Source organism: Cherax quadricarinatus, chromosome 45 (genome assembly GCF_038502225.1).
Source record: "Cherax quadricarinatus isolate ZL_2023a chromosome 45, ASM3850222v1, whole genome shotgun sequence".
Lineage (NCBI taxonomy): Eukaryota > Metazoa > Arthropoda > Malacostraca > Decapoda > Parastacidae > Cherax > Cherax quadricarinatus.
In genome coordinates, this window is record NC_091336.1 from 26,680,877 (window position 1) to 26,699,481 (window position 18,605).

Sequence of the window (18,605 nt, forward strand, 5' to 3'; positions counted from 1 at the left end):
TCTCTCCCCCTCTCTCCCACCCTTTTTCCCTCTCACTGCCAGACCTCCCTTCGGCAGTTTTGTAAGAGTTACACCATTTCGAATGACCTAAGCAGTCGAGAGAAGTGCCAAAGGAGTAATATGGAACAACCAGTAGGAAATCCCCAGCATTGGAAGCCTGTTCTTGCAAAAGGCGAGACTTGCCTTCCCTGGATGCATTCTCAAGCATATTAACTCCCCGCAGAGAGGCTCAATGGAACGATTAGTAATTATTATTATCAAAACTAAGCGCTAAACCTACAAGGGTCATACAGCGCTGAAGGGTGGGATGTGCTAAAGGGATATACGAAGCTCAGAGAGCAGTGAGTGTTAGAGAGGCGGGGTTTGCAATGGCGGAGTATTTTTCCTAAATAACAAAAAGGCAGAATACTGTGACTGGAGCAATACAAAGATAACCCCCTTCCCCCCCCACATTGGAGAGAGGGGCTTACGACGATGTTTCGGTCCGACTTGGACTAAAACGTCGTCGTAAGAAGCTCTCTTATGTGGGGGTTGTGTAATGTATTTCCTCAAGGCTATGCTTAAGGTCTATTAATTACATAAATAACATGTAAATGAGAAAACTCTAGTTAAAAAATGCTAAATGAAAACCACTATACAAGTTTACTTAAAAATTATTTACCAAATTAGCAAAAAATTAAGACTCATTGCAGCTAAATAAATTCGGTAAATATTGTAATAATGCATGAATTATGTTAACACTGTTGTCGGCAATAATCTTATATTTAATTACCTTGGAATCTCATTTGACTATCTGCGTCAACAACTAATATACTGAGAGGAATGTGTGTAGCAGTTGCTGAGAGACACTGAGGACACAGCCAGCTGAGTGTGACTGGCTGACTGGAGCTGAGTGGTGAGGAACACTCACCACTCCCACACTAACTACCTAGTTAACACTTTCCATTACTATCAAACCAACATTTAGCACAAATTATGATTAAAATAATAAATGAAATCAACACTAAAAGTCAATCATGGTACAGTTTATGTAAGGCAACATGTGTGGCTATTTGTTACATAGTATGAAAGTGAAGGTGACTTTACTGTTGATTAATTAAACTATCAATTGGCATACCACTTTCCTACCTGGTGATACTAATGCTATACATCAATAACAGTTGATGTTAACAAGTCGTATGTGACTACATTAGATATCCTACTGTACGAGTATGCTGGCTTATATCATAGCAAGGATATCCAACTGCTGTGCTCTCTCAATTCAATGTTTATTTTTAATTCCAACAATCTTAAGTGCTGAGGGAGTAGCTGTTCCCACTACCTCGCCTGATGTATACACGAACATAGGAATGCAGGTAATGTTATCGCTGATGCCTCACGAGCTCCTGTCCCACCAGTCTTGATATCGTTCATAATCTTTTAATGAAAGACTGAGTGCTTTAATAAATAATGTCTTCTGGAGTTCGATGTATTAACTAGGTTTTCGACTCTCAAAGAAAGGTGCACACCTCGGGAAGTAAGTTAGCCTGGGCTGGGTCAGGTACCTTGCGAGGAGATACAAAATATCGTGGGCTTCCAACTTGATTATTCTCCGTTCCGTCTTTTTCAGGTCATTCAGAATTTCTATCGAGGAATCACTTAATAGCCCAGAGGGACACGGCGGTGTTCCCAGCATGATAGTGCAACCATTATTAGCTAATTTCATAGATTTGTTTTAAGATCTTAGTGGCATTTTTCTGTATTGCTATCATTTCTAATTCTTGTTCTTACTAGCAGTTTTAGCAACACTGTAATTGATAAATTAGACACATGTGCAACTCTTGGGTATCTTTATTGAGGAAACGTTTCGCCACACAGTGGCTTCATCAGTCCATACATAGGAGAAACTTGAAGAACAGGAGGAGAATGAGGTAATCAATCCCTCAACCTTGAGTCGATGTGTTCAGTCCATCAATCTTGAGTAGAATACGGCATATCAGCGGAGAAGCAGCTTATAAACCGTATGGCAGGAGAGGTGTAGCAGTCATAGTTGGTGTCACATTTGTTCAGTGTGGAAGTAGGTTGTGCCCAAGAATTAGGCAAGCGAAGAATTCCTAAGTATTAAGATCCCAAGAAGCTGCAGTGTCTGACAGGTTTGTAGATGAAGTTTCTCCTATGTATGGACTGATGAAGCCACTGTGTGGCGAAACGTTTCCTCAATAAAGATACCCAAGAGTTGCACATGTGTCTAATTTATCAACATGTCGGTTCTCTGAACCATTCATCTACAACACTGTAATTATTAAGTAATTAGTTATATGGTATGTAATGTTTCAACAGGTGGAGATGATCCGGGAAATGATAGAGAAAATCAACACCAACGTTGATAGTGTCAGGCAGCAACACAGTGTGATCCTCTCCTCATCTCAACCAGATGAAGGTCAGTGTGATGCTGCTGTAATGTTAGTAATGCTGCTGTAATGTTAGTAATGCTGCTGTAATGTTAGTAATGCTGCTGTAATGTTAGTAATGCTGTTGTAATGTTAGTAATGCTGCTGTAATGTTAGTAATGCTGCTGTAATGTTAGTAATGCTGCTGTAATGTTAGTAATGCTGCTGTAATGTTAATGATGCTGCTGTAATGTTAGTAATGCTGCTGTAATGTTAGTAATGCTGCTGTAATGTTAGTAATGCTGCTGTAATGTTAGTAATGCTGTTGTAATGTTAGTGATGCTGCTGTAATGTTAGTAATGCTGTTGTAATGTTAGTGATGCTGCTGTAATGTTAGTAATGCTGCTGTAATGTTAGTAATGCTGCTGTAATGTTAGTAATGTTGTTGTAATGTTAGTGATGCTGCTGTAATGTTAGTAATGCTGCTGTAATGTTATTGATGCTGCTGTAATGTTAGTAATGCTGCTGTAATGTTAGTGATGCTGCTGTAATGTTAGTAATGCTGCTGTAATGTTAGTAATGCTGCTGTAATGTTAGTGATGCTGCTGTAATGTTAGTAATGCTGCTGTAATGTTAGTGATGCTGCTGTAATGTTAGTGATGCTGCTGTAATGTTAGTGATGCTGCTGTAATGTTAGTAATGCTGCTGTAATGTTAGTAATGCTGCTGTAATGTTAGTAATGCTGTTGTAATGTTAGTGATGCTGCTGTAATGTTAGTAATGCTGCTGTAATGTTAGTGATGCTGCTGTAATGTTAGTAATGCTGCTGTAATGTTAGTGATACTGCTGTAATGTTAGTGATGCTGCTGTAATGTTAGTAATGCTGCTGTAATGTTAGTAATGCTGCTGTAATGTTAGTGATGCTGCTGTAATGTTAGTGATGCTGCTGTAATGTTAGTAATGCTGCTGTAATGTTAGTGATACTGCTGTAATGTTAGTGATGCTGCTGTAATGTTAGTAATGCTGCTGTAATGTTAGTAATGCTGCTGTAATGTTAGTGATGCTGCTGTAATGTTAGTAATGCTGCTGTAATGTTAGTGATGCTGCTGTAATGTTAGTGATGCTGCTGTAATGTTAGTGATGCTGTTGTAATGTTAGTGATGCTGCTGTAATGTTAGTAATGCTGTTGTAATGTTAGTAATGCTGCTGTAATGTTAGTAATGCTGCTGTAATGTTAGTAATGCTGCTGTAATGTTAGTAATGCTGCTGTAATGTTAATGATGCTGCTGTAATGTTAGTAATGCTGTTGTAATGTTAGTGATGCTGCTGTAATGTTAGTAATGCTGCTGTAATGTTAGTAATGCTGCTGTAATGTTAGTAATGTTGTTGTAATGTTAGTGATGCTGCTGTAATGTTAGTAATGCTGCTGTAATGTTAGTGATGCTGCTGTAATGTTAGTAATGCTGCTGTAATGTTAGTGATGCTGCTGTAATGTTAGTAATGCTGCTGTAATGTTAGTGATACTGCTGTAATGTTAGTGATGCTGCTGTAATGTTAGTAATGCTGCTGTAATGTTAGTAATGCTGCTGTAATGTTAGTGATGCTGCTGTAATGTTAGTAATGCTGCTGTAATGTTAGTGATGCTGCTGTAATGTTAGTGATGCTGCTGTAATGTTAGTGATGCTGTTGTAATGTTAGTGATGCTGCTGTAATGTTAGTGATGCTGCTGTAATGTTAGTGATGCTGCTGTAATGTTAGTAATGCTGCTCTAATGTTAGTAATGCTGCTGTAATGTTAGTGATGCTGCTGTAATGTTAGTAATGCTGCTGTAATGTTAGTGATGCTGCTGTAATGTTAGTGATGCTGCTGTAATGTTAGTGATGCTGTTGTAATGTTAGTGATGCTGCTGTAATGTTAGTGATGCTGCTGTAATGTTAGTAATGCTGCTGTAATGTTAGTAATGCTGCTGTAATGTTAGTAATGCTGCTGTAATGTTAGTGATGCTGCTGTAATGTTAGTGATGCTGCTGTAATGTTAGTAATGCTGCTGTAATGTTAGTGATGCTGCTGTAATGTTAGTAATGCTGCTGTAATGTTAGTGATGCTGCTGTAATGTTAGTAATGCTGTTGTAATGTTAGTGATGCTGCTGTAATGTTAGTAATGCTGCTGTAATGTTAGTAATGCTGCTGTAATGTTAGTAATGCTGCTGTAATGTTAGTGATGCTGCTGTAATGTTAGTGATGCTGCTGTAATGTTAGTAATGCTGCTGTAATGTTAGTAATGCTGCTGTAATGTTAGTAATGCTGCTGTAATGTTAGTGATGCTGCTGTAATGTTAGTGATGCTGCTGTAATGTTAGTAATGCTGCTGTAATGTTAGTGATGCTGCTGTAATGTTAGTAATGCTGCTGTAATGTTAGTGATGCTGCTGTAATGTTAGTAATGCTGTTGTAATGTTAGTGATGCTGCTGTAATGTTAGTAATGCTGCTGTAATGTTAGTAATGCTGCTGTAATGTTAATGATGCTGCTGTAATGTTAGTAATGCTGCTGTAATGTTAGTGATGCTGCTGTAATGTTAGTGATGCTGCTGTAATGTTAATGATGCTGCTGTAATGTTAATGATGCTGCTGTAATGTTAGTGATGCTGCTGTAATGTTAATGATGCTGCTGTAATGTTAATGATGCTGCTGTAATGTTAATGATGCTGCTGTAATGTTAATGATGCTGCTGTAATGTTAATGATGCTGCTGTAATCTTAGTGATGCTGCTGTAATGTTAATGATGCTGCTGTAATGTTAATGATGCTGCTGTAATGTTAATGATGCTGCTGTAATGTTAATGATGCTGCTGTAATGTTAATGATGCTGCTGTAATGTTAATGATGCTGTTGTAATGTTAATGATGCTGCTGTAATGTTAATGATGCTGCTGTAATGTTAGTAATGCTGCTGTAATGTTAGTGATGCTGTTGTAATGTTAGTGATGCTGCTGTAATGTTAGTAATGCTGCTGTAATGTTAGTGATGCTGTTGTAATGTTAGTGATGCTGCTGTAATCTTAGTGATGCTGCTGTAATCTTAGTGATGCTGCTGTAATCTTAGTGATGCTGCTGTAATCTTAGTGATGTTTATGGCGGAAATATTTATACATTTAGGATGATAGAGAGGTGAATTATCAACTAATTTTACTCTAGCTTTACTTAAGTGAATTGTTAGCTAATTATTTTGCAATGAAGAATTATTAACAAATCATGTTAAGCAATGTAGAGATGAATTATTAACTACGTTTGTGTGTCTCAGAAATCAATTATTGGCTAATTATGTTACTGTGTTAAGGAGGTTATTTATTGACTTCTCCAGTAATCACATTACTGTGCTACAGAGGTCAGTTATTAATTATCTTACTCTTACAGAGGTGAAACAGAAACTGGACGACCTCATGGCAGACATTAAAGTTACAAGCGTCAAAATTAGAAGCAAACTAAAAGGTGTGTAATTGTCTGCTCATGTTTGTCTAAGTGGTATTGATCAATAACAACACTGCACTAGCCAAGGAGTCGAACCCACGCTGTTTTGGCCCGCCTCATGGTTCATTCATTAGAGATTCGCCGGTACTTCCGGCCCGGGTCTTCTCCATATGGCGACCCGGCTGCCTCATAGCGAAAGAATACGCATGACGCTTTAGACCACACAGTCCTTGGATTGTGCGTGTGTGTGTGTGTGTGTGAGAGAGAGAGAGAGAGAGAGAGAGAGAGAGAGAGAGCAATGAGGGTTGGTCTCTTCTCTCATGGTAAAAATACATAGCAAGAAACAGTGACTGCGGACATTGTATTACAAACAATAATGTCTGTGAATGTTTATTTCCCTCAGGAAGCGACGGTGATGTCCGCCAGTGATGAGGAACTGGCAGTCAGGTTTACCTCTCTCTTCCTACTTTCATTCTTTCCTTTATTCTTGTTTTTTTTTTCCATTTCTTCTTGTTCTTCTCTTGACTTTCCTGTTGAGCTGTTTTTCAACTTTTTCTTTTACGCCATTAATTTATTTACTTGTTCTTCTCTTCTTATTTGTTGTTGATGTTATTCTTCTAATTTTCTTCTTCTAATATTGCTTCTTCTACTTCTACTTGTTGTTCTTCTTCTTCTTCCTTTTTAGTATTAAATACAAAGAAAAATAAGAAACATAACATTTACATTTATACATATTATTAATTATTATTATTATTATCATCATCATCATCATCAAAATATTCACTATACATTATAATTATAGGTTTGGAACAGATGATCGGAGGGACAGATAGCCGTGCAAACAATGCCAGTCAGAGGATGAAGCGTAGCCAGCATTCCACCCTCACCCGTCTCTTCTGCGAGGCCATGTCTCGCTACAATACCATCCAGTCAGAGTATCGAGACCGCTGTAAGAACAGGATACAGCGGCAGCTTGAGATCAGTGAGTACAGCCGTGGCTTTGATAGCAGCTACGTGTGATAGCAGTCGTGTGAGATAACAACCATGTGTGATAACAGTCCTGTAAGATAACAACCATGTAAGCAGTGCCATTGTTTGTTTTGTATGAGTATGGTTGTTTTATTTTGTTGAATACAGTGGAGAAACTGTGGAAGAAACTAACTTGCTATGTAACATGCACGATACATAGCTTGGTCATGTAGAGAGAATAGATGAAAATAGGTTGATAAAGAAGGTGCATATGTGTGGGGTAGAAGGAATGAGGTATAGGGGATGTACGTGAAGGTCAGGTATAGGTGAAATAGGTTAGTCAGGATAACTATAGTGAAAAAGCCTTCCAACCCCGGCCCAAGATATCTTGTTGCTTGGTGATTTTAGTCTAAGACATACAAAATGGAAGAATGTAGATATTGTTATAGCAGAGACAGTCTCTGAAGGCAGCTTAGATGTAAATATGTAGAGTTGCTGAATCTCTGTAATAAATACATCTTAAGTCAGCAGATAGTGGGGCCAGAAAGACTGGGAAATACACTTGACCTTATTTTCACAAATAATGATGATCCGGTAAGAAACATAACAATATCAAAAACAACTATTTCGAATCATCATCTAACTAAAGTTCAGACTTAATTGCACAGGGGACCTGACGAGCAAAATGCATACAGCTACGAGGGTTCCTTCACCAATTCAACTTCAACAACAAGAATATCAACTTGGATCAGGGAAACTATGTTCTAAACATAAGATGCTGGAAAGATATCTTAAATAACATGAATTGAAAGCAGTACCTTGAAACGATCAACTTTCTTGCAGCTGAAGTATGCTTAAGGCATATTCCCCTAAGAAAAAAAGAAGAGAAGAAATGCACTGGAGAGAGAGAGAGAGAGAGAGAGTCGCTCCCTCTACAGGAGAAGGCTAAGAATCACAGAGTTCCTCAAGGGGGGTTAGATTATTTGATATACAGAAGGAAGAACTGTCTAAGGAAGTGAAAAATATTGAGCTTAAGTTCGTACAGGGTCCAGCAGAAACAGGAGGAGGTAAAAGCAAATAGTGAAATCAAAAGAAATTCAAAATATTTCTTTTCATATATCAAAAGCAAGGCAAGAACCACATCCAGTATCGTGTCCTTGCTCAGACAAACTGTAACTTACGCAGATAACAACAAAGAAGTGGGTGAGATACTGAAGTCTCAATAAGACTCTGTGTTTAGCGAGTCATTAATCAGTCTAAAGATTGACAATCCAAATGATTTTTTCATGAATGAGCTTCAAAACCCCCTTCAATGTATGTCAAATTTCTGACATAGCCCTAACTCCAATGGACTTTGAAAATGCCATTGACAACATACCCATGCACTCAGTCCCAGACCCAGACTCGTGGAACTCTGTGTTCATAAGAACTGCAAGAAACCCTTTTCGCATGCCTTAATTATGCTTTGGAGAGGGAGCATAGACGCGGGTGTAATCCCACAGTCACTAAGAACAACGGATATAACCCCACTTTATAAAGGTGGCAGCAAAGCAATAGCTAATAACTATAGACCAATAGCTCTAACATCCCACATCATAAAAATCTTTGAAAGAGTTCTAAGAAGTATGATAGCAAACCGCTTGGATTCCCAATAGTTGCACAGTCCAGGGCAACATGGGCTTGGTGCAGATCGATCTTTTCTCTTGCAACTACTGGATCACTATGATATGGTCTTGGATGCTCTGGAAGACAAACAAAATGCAGATGTAGTATACACAGATTTTGCGAAATCCCTTGACATGTGCAATCATGGTGTATTAGCGCACAAAATATGTGCTAAAGGGATAACTGGTAAAGTGAGAAGATGGATCTTCAAATTTCTGACCAATCGAACACAAAGAGTAGTGGTAAATAGAGTTAAGTCGGAGGTTGCCACAGTGAAAAGCTCTGTTCCATAAGGCACAGTACTCGCCCCCATCCTGCTCCTCATTCTCATATTAGACAAAGACAGAGATATAAACCATAGCACCGTGTCATCCTGTGCAGACGATACAAGAATCTGTCATCCACTTAGGACACGTAAATTTCGAAGCAGATATAAACCAAGTGTTCCAATGGGCAACGGAAAACAATATGATGTTCAATGATGACTAATTTCATCTACTCCGTTATGGAAAACTGGAGGAAATAATACTAGAACTAAGTATACTACAAACTCTAATCACGCAATAGAGCAGATAAGTAATGTGAAGGACTTGGGAGTGTTAATGTCACAGGATATCCCTTTCAAGGATCACAACAGTGTCACTATTACATCCGTGAGGAAAAGGAGAGGATGGATCATGAGAACCTTCAAAACAAAGGATGCCAAGCCACTGATGATTTTTTTTAAATCACTGGTTCTTTCTAGGCTGGAATATTGCTGTACACTAAGAGCTCCACTTAAGGCAGGTGAAATCGTAGATATGGAGAATGCGCAAAGAACCTTTACTGCACGTATGAGTTCCGTCAAACACCTTACTGAAGTCTGGACCTGTACTCACTGGAGCACAGGCGAGAGAGATACCTCATAATCTACACCTGGAAAGTGCTGAACAGATACTTAAAGTCAGTGTCGGATCAACCGGGCTGTGGTCCGTATGTTGGACTACGTGCGGCCAGCAGTAACAGCCTGGTTGATCAGGCATTGATCCACCGGGAGGCCTGGTCAAGAACTGGGCCACGGGGGTATTGACCCCCGGAACACCCTCCAGGTAGGTCCTCTAAGAACATTAACGAGAAGTCAGGTAAGAAGTATTTATAGGAACGTGTGCATTCCTGAAGTATGAGTCACTCATTGATGTAACTGATGTCACTGGTTGGAATGTTTTGAAATGTTTGGAACATGGAGAGTGTGTTGTCAGTGTTTGGAATGTGGAGATTGTGTTGTCAATGTTTGGAATGTGGAGATTGTGTTGTCAATGTTTGGAATGTGGAGATTGTGTGGCCAGTGGCCTGACATGCTCGGAATTTCCTCATTCTTAGACACTTTTTATTATCTACGTATAACCAAGAATTAAAACTAGCAATAAAAACGATGGTTGTGTACTGTATATGAGACTCAGCATTTGAGAAAATAAAAATATTAAATATAATCAAAATTCTGTATATAAGATACATGAAATGCAAAAGAATCATTATAAAATTTCCATACAATTATTACATAGGAAAAAATGACACGTTGAAGCAGCACGATAAAATGTATTTATAATACTGGGTTGTTTTAAGGAATATTAATAACGTGTTAAAAATATCTAGCCAAGACAGGACTCGTAGCAAAGGTTTTAAGGTGGAAAAATTCAGATTCAGGAAGGATATAAGAAAGCACTGGTTTGGTAATAGAGTTGTGGATGAGTGGAACAAACTCCCGAGTACCGTCATAGAAGCTAAGACGTTGTGTAGTTTTAAAAATAGGTTAGATCAGTAAGTGTCTAGTGTACTGTCTGTGAATCTGAACTAAGATATCCTCCTTTGAACAACTTTACCAGCAGCTTAAGGAGGAGCTTAGAGTAAGTAAGCTCGAGATACAGTCACTTTCTTTACATTCCTTCCTTTCACTCTTGATTGAAAATCTTTCGTTTCCCCTCTTGATACTCTCATCACCTTCCTCTTTTCTCTGTTCACTTTCAGTTTCATTATTTTACAACAATAAGGCATAATCTGCAAATAGCAACTGTGACAGCTCCAATGTATCTCTATTTAAATGTCAAGCTTATTTATTTTATTCTTGTACGAGTTAATGTGTTCATACTGAGATTTTTTCATATCAAAATTTTAATGCATATTTTTGTAACTTTTTTGTACACTTATTCAACGCGTTTCTGTGTATCTCCTCGCCACGCGACACGTATATCCATGGAAAACGTCTATCCACGTATTACCATGTATCTCCACGCATCTAACGTCCACCTATCTCCTGGACCCCCACGTATCATGTGGGCAACACGCAGCTGGGTGCAAGAAAACAGACGAGGAGCTGGAGGAGATGTTGGAGACGGGCAATGTTGAGGTCTTCACACAAGGGGTAAGACCACAACACCTTGTCACAGGTCTTGTTTATCTTATGTTTATATTGATGTTGTTTTATGTATTTTCTGTCTAAAGTCTCAACACCTACGACCACACCACTATTGTCAACACCTGCGACCACACCACTATTGTCAACACCTGCGACCACGCCACTATTGTCAACACCTAAGACCACACCACTATTGTCAACACCTAAGACCACACCACTATTGTCAACACCTAAGACCACACCACTATTGTCAACACCTGCGACCACGCCACTATTGTCAACACCTGCGACCACACCACAACGCTCAACACCACACGACACTTACACCGAGTATAAAGCAATATGTACAGAGCAAACCTCTGTTTACAGACAATGTATAGCAATGTATTGCAGACACTGTATTTTAGGCTGTAAATTGTTGCAGACTCGGTATTGTAGGCTGTAAATTGTTGCAGACTCTGTATTATGACTTCTAAGTCTTTCAACTTACATCTGACCTTTAGATCATCATGGAGACACAGCAGGCAAGGCAGAGACTGGCAGACATCGAAGCCAGACATGCAGACATAGTGAAACTGGAGACATCTATCAGAGAACTGCATGACTTGTTCATGGAGATGGCTATCCTAGTGGAGTCTCAGGTGGGTAGACTCATCCTATGTTAGGCAATGTTAAGCTATGTTATGTTAGGCAGTATTAAACTATATCGTCTTAGGCAGTATTTTGTTAGTCTAGGTCAGTATTTACCAAGATAATTTGCTATGTTAATCTTGAACAAAATTCACGACTGTGTCAAGAGTGTGACAGCTAATCCCACAGCGATCATACAGAGCCTGGGGAAAGGGGGAGGGTAATGTGGTTTGATCCAAAGGAAGGGGAGGGTTGTTCTAATTCCTTTGGTCAAGAACCCATCACTATTATCAAGGGAACAGTACAATAACCTGAGGGTAAACAATGGTTTAAGTTAGTAAGTGTCGACTCAAAGATATTTTTAAGCCGGGAAGATATCTAACCCAGAGACTCAAGATAAGTTGTAGTGAACGACTGGTTATTCTGGTTAAACTGTGTGTGTCAGACCTAATTAAGGTTTGTATAAATAACTCATTACGATTGTGATCAGATATAAACTTGTAAATAGTATATAACTTTGTACCTTGTTCAGCTATCATAATGTTGAGGTGCAGTCCCTGGACCCATTATGTGCCTCTGTAATGTTGAGGTGCAGTCCCTGGACCCATTATGTACCCCTGTAATGATAAATTAGACACATCTGCAACTCTTGGGTATCTTTATTGAGGAAACGTTTCGCCACACATTGGTTTCATTAGTCCATACAAAGGAGAATCTTGAAGAACAGGAGTAGAATGAGGTAATCAGTCCCTCAACCTTGAGTCGATGTGGTCAGTCCATCAATCTTGATGGACTGACCACATCGACTCAAGGTTGAGGGACTGATTACCTCATTCTACTCCTGTTCTTCAAGATTCTCCTTTGTATGGACTGATGAAACCACTGTGTGGCGAAACGTTTCCTCAATAAAGATACCCAAGAGTTGCACATGTGTCTAATTTATCAACATGTCGGTTCTCTGAACCATTCATCTACACCCCTGTAATGTTGAGGTGCAGTCCCTGGACTCATTATGTACCCCTGTAATGTTGAGGTGCAGTCCCTGGACCCATTATGTACCTCTGTAATCCTTTGACTACCGCCCACAGGATGAACATGGGGTGCATAATAAAGATGTTAAACTAACTATTCACATTTCCCGCACGTTTCACTCTATCATCATTACTGATTCTATGTCATCATTGAAGGCTCTTGGCTCATATAATGACTCCAACAACATGCTCATTGGGGAAGCCAGGTATAGATACTCAAAAATTAGGGACAAAGGAATTAATGTACAATTGCTATGGATCCCATCACACATTGGATTACTCCTTCATGATAAAGTTGATATGTTAGCCAAGAAGAGTATCTAGAAGGAGAACGTAGAATATAACTTTGGTATAACTGTGTCTAGCATTAGGAATAATATTAGGAGAGAAGTAAATAATGAAAATGATTGTTATAGGAATGCAGTTAGAAGCCCGAGTAGATCTATAACCCACTATGATAACATGAACGTAGATAAGTATGTTTATGGAGCAACTTGCAATGTGAACAGACTGACTGATGTTGTAGTGGCCAGACTTAGGCTTGGTTACAAGTACTTCTGGCAGTTTGGGAGACACACAGATGATGATCAAACTAAATGTAAATTATGTGATCAGGCATATGGTCACTCTCTTGAACACTATGTGCTTAATTGTCCACTTATTGAGGAATACAGAGACAGACAGTATTATAACCTATGTGACATGTCAAGATATCTTATTAATGAAAATAAGATACCAGATATACTAAGCAAATTTCCTAAATTTGCTTGTAACAGATAAGTGAACTATAGATTTGTAGATATAAATCCATATGTATTCCTGTTAACCCTTTGGGGCCTAGTTCCTAGGCCTTTTGTGTATCCGTATGCTCTCGCGCTACCGTCCACAGGATGGATATGGGGTGCACAATAAACTAGCCACTTCGGTGGCAAAATCTAAAAAAAAAAAAATCACTCACAGGGGGGATTTATACAACCACACTGTGGGTGGGGCTTTATACAGCCACACTGTGAGTGGGGCTTTATACAGCCACACTGTGAGTGGGGCTTTATACAGCCACACTGTGAGTGGGGCTTTATACAGCCACACTGTGAGTGGGGCTTTATACAGCCACACTGTGAGTGGGGCTTTATACAGCCACACTGTGAGTGGGGCTTTATACAGCCACACTGTGAGTGGGGCTTTATACAGCCACACTGTGAGTGGGGCTTTATACAGCCACACTGTGAGTGGGGCTTTATACAGCCACACTGTGAGTGGGGCTTTATACAGTCACACTGTGAGTGGGGCTTTATACAGCCACACTGTGAGTGGGGCTTTATACAGCCACACTGTGAGTGGGGCTTTATACAGCCACACTGTGAGTGGGGCTTTATACAGCCACACTGTGAGTGGGGCTTTATACAGCCACACTGTGAGTGGGGCTTTATACAGCCACACTGTGAGTGGGGCTTTATACAGCCACACTTCGAATGAAGTCATAAAGTACCTTTCCCTACTTGAAGAGTCTTGAACGATCACCAAAGTTGGAGGTGAAGAGTTAAGGGAGAGGAAAGGTTAAGTTTATACACTGTCACACTTGTGTATTACTGTCTTATTCTTCACCCATCGCCTCACCCATCACCAGGGCATCCAAATTGACAGTATTGAGAAACACGTTCAAAAGGCCGACAATTACGTGGAGGCAGCAACAAAAAACATAAAGAAAGCCAAGAAAATTGAAAGAAAAGTGCGGAAGGTGAGACATTATTGTGTTGACGTTGGCTGTAGCAGTCTGCTAATGCTATATATTTTTTTCTTTTCTCTCGCCTTGCCTCCTATCCTAACTTTCCTCCACTTATCCCTTTCCGCTTCGCATGAATGTTTATCTCCCAAATACGTTATGTATGTTATTCCTTTATTGTCAATGATTCTACTCAACATAATAAACTGATCTTCGGAAACTCAATTCTGTCTTTTTTAAGTATTGCTTCTGTCATGGCCAAAATGTCAATATGTGTTTACTAACATTTAAAAATAAATGTTAATATTCTTTACGTATAACATTATTTTTTATACTGACGTCTCTACCTAATTCCTTCTTTCGTTATTTATTTTCCTAAATCTGTAAAACGCAATATCTGTTAAAACTTGAAACTGTAAAATGACTTTTTCTCAATGTTCGTCTTTTCTATGTTTACCTCATTTTATTTTATATTTACCTTTCTTGCTATTCCTTCGTTTGATGTTTAATTTTCTTAAAAATCTAAAACCAAAATATTTACGTCTTAAATTATTGAACAACTTTGACTACTGGAAAAACAAAACACTGGTGCGTGGTACTTGTCTCCCCTGAGGTTGTCCCTGTTTAACTTGGTGTTGATGGTTTCCAAACACATGACTGCCTCTTGTGATCTCCAATCCTATTACTTACGCATCCTTTCATCCTTAATCCTTTATATCCTTACATCTTTTCCTCCTACACTACCTTCATTCCCCTCCTCTCCGAGATCCCTTACCACAACAACAGGGCGAGATGGTAGACAGGATAGAAAACCACGTTCAAGAAGCTCAGGAGTATGTTGAGACCGCTAAAGTGCAGACTAAGGCAGCGCTTCAGTACCAGGGTAAAGCACGCCGGGTGAGTACCAGGCCAGCACCAGGTACCTGTTGTTGTGGGTACGGCAGCCGGGTGAATACCAGCCCGGCACCAGTTGTCTATTGTTGTGGGTACGGCTGCTGGGTGAATACCAGCCCGGCACCAGTTGTCTATTGTTGTGGGTACGGCAGCCGGGTGAATACCAGCCCGGCACCAGTTGTCTGTTGTTGTGGGAACGGCTGCTGGGTGAATACCAGCCCGGCACCAGTTGTCTGTTGTTGTGGGTACGGCAGCCGGGTGAATACTAAGCCGGAAGAGGTTGTGTGTGTCCCTGTGGGTAAGATAAGATAAGATTTCGTTCGGATTTTTAACCCCGGAGGGTTAGCCACCCAGGATAACCCAAGAAAGTCAGTGCGTCATCGAGGACTGTCTAACTTATTTCCATTGGGGTCCTTAATCTTGTCCCCCAGGATGCGACCCACACCAGTCGACTAACACCCAGGTACCTATTTGCTGCTAGGTGAACAGGACAACAGGTGTAAGGAAACGTGTCGGAATGTTTCCACCCGCCGGGAATCGAACCCGGGCCCTCCGTGTGTGAAGCGGGAGCTTTAGCCACCAGGCCACCGGGCCTGGTCTTGGCTTGAGTACTTGTGTTGTTATATACACTGGGAGAAGATTCAACTCCAGCATCTGGTAAATCTGAGATAATCAGATTTTGTCAAAGTAAGGAAAAGGTGCCTTTAGTGCCTTGGATTAAGATCCTTTTACCAGCATCATGGTCAGGTTAGAGCCCTGCTTCGAGTCTTATTATTTCCCATTATTTCTGATCTAGCTAGTATACTTCTTGCATGCTAGTCTGTCAGCCTCTTAAAGAAGTCTATTACAAACACGTATTCTGCTTTGCTCGTATTTTTTGTTTGTTTTTGCTTAAATTTGCTGAAGCTGGATGTGAATTCAAGGTATAAGTTGCTTCCATAGGATCTTTATTACGACTGCTAATTTTATTAATAATAGTGGTGGTAGTACAAGTAATATTAGAAGCAGTAATAGTTGTTGTAGTAGTAGTAGTAGTAGTTGTTGTTGTTGTAGCAGTAGCAGCAGCAGCAGCAGTAGTAGTAGTAGTAGTAGTAGTAGTAGTAGTAGTAGTAGTAGTAGTAGTAGTAGTAGTAGTAGTAGTAGTAGTAGTAGTAATATTTTATAAGTGAGTGCCTTTTCAAAACGAATGTAAGATAAGTCATATTTACAACTGTCAAGATGTGTTACGTCTGTTGCGTTGACGTAGTCTTCCTACGTCATACATTGTTGTACTGATGTATCATACACTTTATACAATGCTTTAGTCACCATAAATTGGCCGCTATTTTTCCCCTGTTGTTAATTATAAATAAACTCCGCATTACTTTTTTTGTTAATATTTACCAATAAAAAATAATTATGAATAACTTCAACATTAATATTTTTAACATTTTCCCAGTAAATATTTATTTTCAAAATTTGTGATAATTGATATTTAGATAATTTTAACATATTTAATTAACCTCACTCTGTAATTATTATTGTCAAATATAATCGTAATCTATAACTCTAAAGTATAATTGTAATTTATAATTGTAAATTATTATGGTAATTTTTTAGGTATTCGATAATATAAATTATTTACTTATAAATGTGTCTTTCCTTTATTAAATTTAAATTTATATTTTTCATCTTTTATTCCACAGAAAAAAATTATGATTATCATATGTGTGATAATTCTGCTGTGTGTACTGATACTCATCCTGGCACTGACGCTGTCATAACACAAGAGGGAGTCTGGCGGTACTGGCACTCATCCTGGCACTGTCGCTGTCATAACACTAGAGGGAGTCTGGCGGTACTGGCACTCATCCTGGCACTGTCGTTGTCATAACACAAGAGGGAGTCTGGCGGTACTGGCACTCATCCTGGCACTGTCGCTGTCATAACACTAGAGGGAGTCTGGCGGTACTGGCACTCACCCTGGCACTGTCGTTGTCATAACACAAGAGGGAGTCTGGCGGTACTGGCACTCATCCTGGCACTGTCGCTGTCATAACACAAGAGGGAGTCTGGCGGTACTGGCACTCATCCTGGCACTGTCGTTGTCATAACACAAGAGGGAGTCTGGCGGTACTGGCACTCACCCTGGCACTGTCGTTGTCATAACACAAGAGGGAGTCTGGCGGTACTGGCACTCACCCTGGCACTGTCGTTGTCATAACACAAGAGGGAGTCTGGCGGTACTGGCACTCATCCTGGCACTGACGCTGTCATAACACAAGAGGAAGTCTGGCGGTACTGGCACTCATCCTGGCACTGTCGCTGTCATAACACAAGAGGAAGTCTGGCGGTACTGGCACTCATCCTGGCACTGTCGCTGTCATAACACAAGAGGGAGTCTGGCGGTACTGGCACTCATCCTGGCACTGTCGCTGTCATAACACAAGAGGGAGTCTGGCGGTACTGGCACTCATCCTGGCACTGTCGCTGTCATAACACAAGAAGGAGTCTGGCGGTACTGGCACTCATCCTGGCACTGTCGTTGTCATAACACTAGAGGGAGTCTGGCGGTACTGGCACTCATCCTGGCACTGTCGTTGTCATAACACTAGAGGGAGTCTGGCGGTACTGGCACTCATCCTGGCACTGTCGTTGTCATAACGCAAGAGGGAGTCTGGCGGTACTGGCACTCACCCTGGCACTGTCGTTGTCATAACACTAGAGGGAGTCTGGCGGTACTGGCACTCATCCTGGCACTGTCGTTGTCATAACACAAGAGGGAGTCTGGCGGTACTGGCACTCATCCTGGCACTGTCGTTGTCATAACACAAGAGGGAGTCTGGCGGTACTGGCACTCATCCTGGCACTGTCGTTGTCATAACACAAGAGGGAGTCTGGCGGTACTGGCACTCATCCTGGCACTGTCGTTGTCATAACACAAGAGGGAGTCTGGCGGTACTGGCACTCATCCTGGCACTGTCGTTGTCATAACACTAGAGGGAGTCTGGCGGTACTGGCACTCATCCTGGCACTGTCGTTGTCATAACACAAGAGGGAGTCTGGCGGTACTGGCACTCATCCTGGCACTGTCGTTGTCATAACACTAGAGGGAGTCTGGCGGTACTGGCACTCATCCTGGCACTGTCGTTGTCATAACACAAGAGGGAGTCTGGCGGTACTGGCACTCATCCTGGCACTGTCGTTGTCATAACACAAGAGGGAGTCTGGCGGTACTGGCACTCATCCTGGCACTGTCGTTGTCATAACACTAGAGGGAGTCTGGCGGTACTGGCACTGATCCTGGCACTGTCGTTGTCATAACACTAGAGGGAGTCTGGCGGTACTGGCACTGATCCTGACACTGTCGTTGTCATAACACAAGAGGGAGTCTGGCGGTACTGGCACTCATCCTGGCACTGTCGTTGTCATAACACAAGAGGAAGTCTGGCGGTACTGGCACTCATCCTGGCACTGTCATTGTCATAACA

General features: G+C 40.6%; 1 protein-coding gene across 4 annotated transcripts in view; it reads left to right on the plus strand.

The window, feature by feature from the left end:
• Positions 1–18,605, plus strand: part of LOC128694883 (syntaxin-1A-like) — a 31,871-nt gene that overhangs the window by 6,907 nt on the left and 6,359 nt on the right. For 2 of the 4 annotated variants that reach the window (XM_070094381.1, XM_070094383.1), the window contains 7 exons: positions 2,320–2,419; positions 5,778–5,852; positions 6,634–6,813; positions 10,790–10,863; positions 11,361–11,498; positions 15,028–15,138; positions 16,821–17,497. In XM_070094381.1, coding sequence (XP_069950482.1) covers positions 2,320–2,419; positions 5,778–5,852; positions 6,634–6,813; positions 10,790–10,863; positions 11,361–11,498; positions 15,028–15,138; positions 16,821–16,898 — 756 coding nt within the window. In that variant the 3' untranslated portion in view covers positions 16,899–17,497. Of the gene's footprint in view, positions 1–2,319; positions 2,420–5,777; positions 5,853–6,633; positions 6,814–10,789; positions 10,864–11,360; positions 11,499–14,145; positions 14,257–15,027; positions 15,139–16,820; positions 17,498–18,605 lie in introns of those variants that run through there. The other 2 variants (XM_053785235.2, XM_070094382.1) reach the window with 2 other exon arrangements.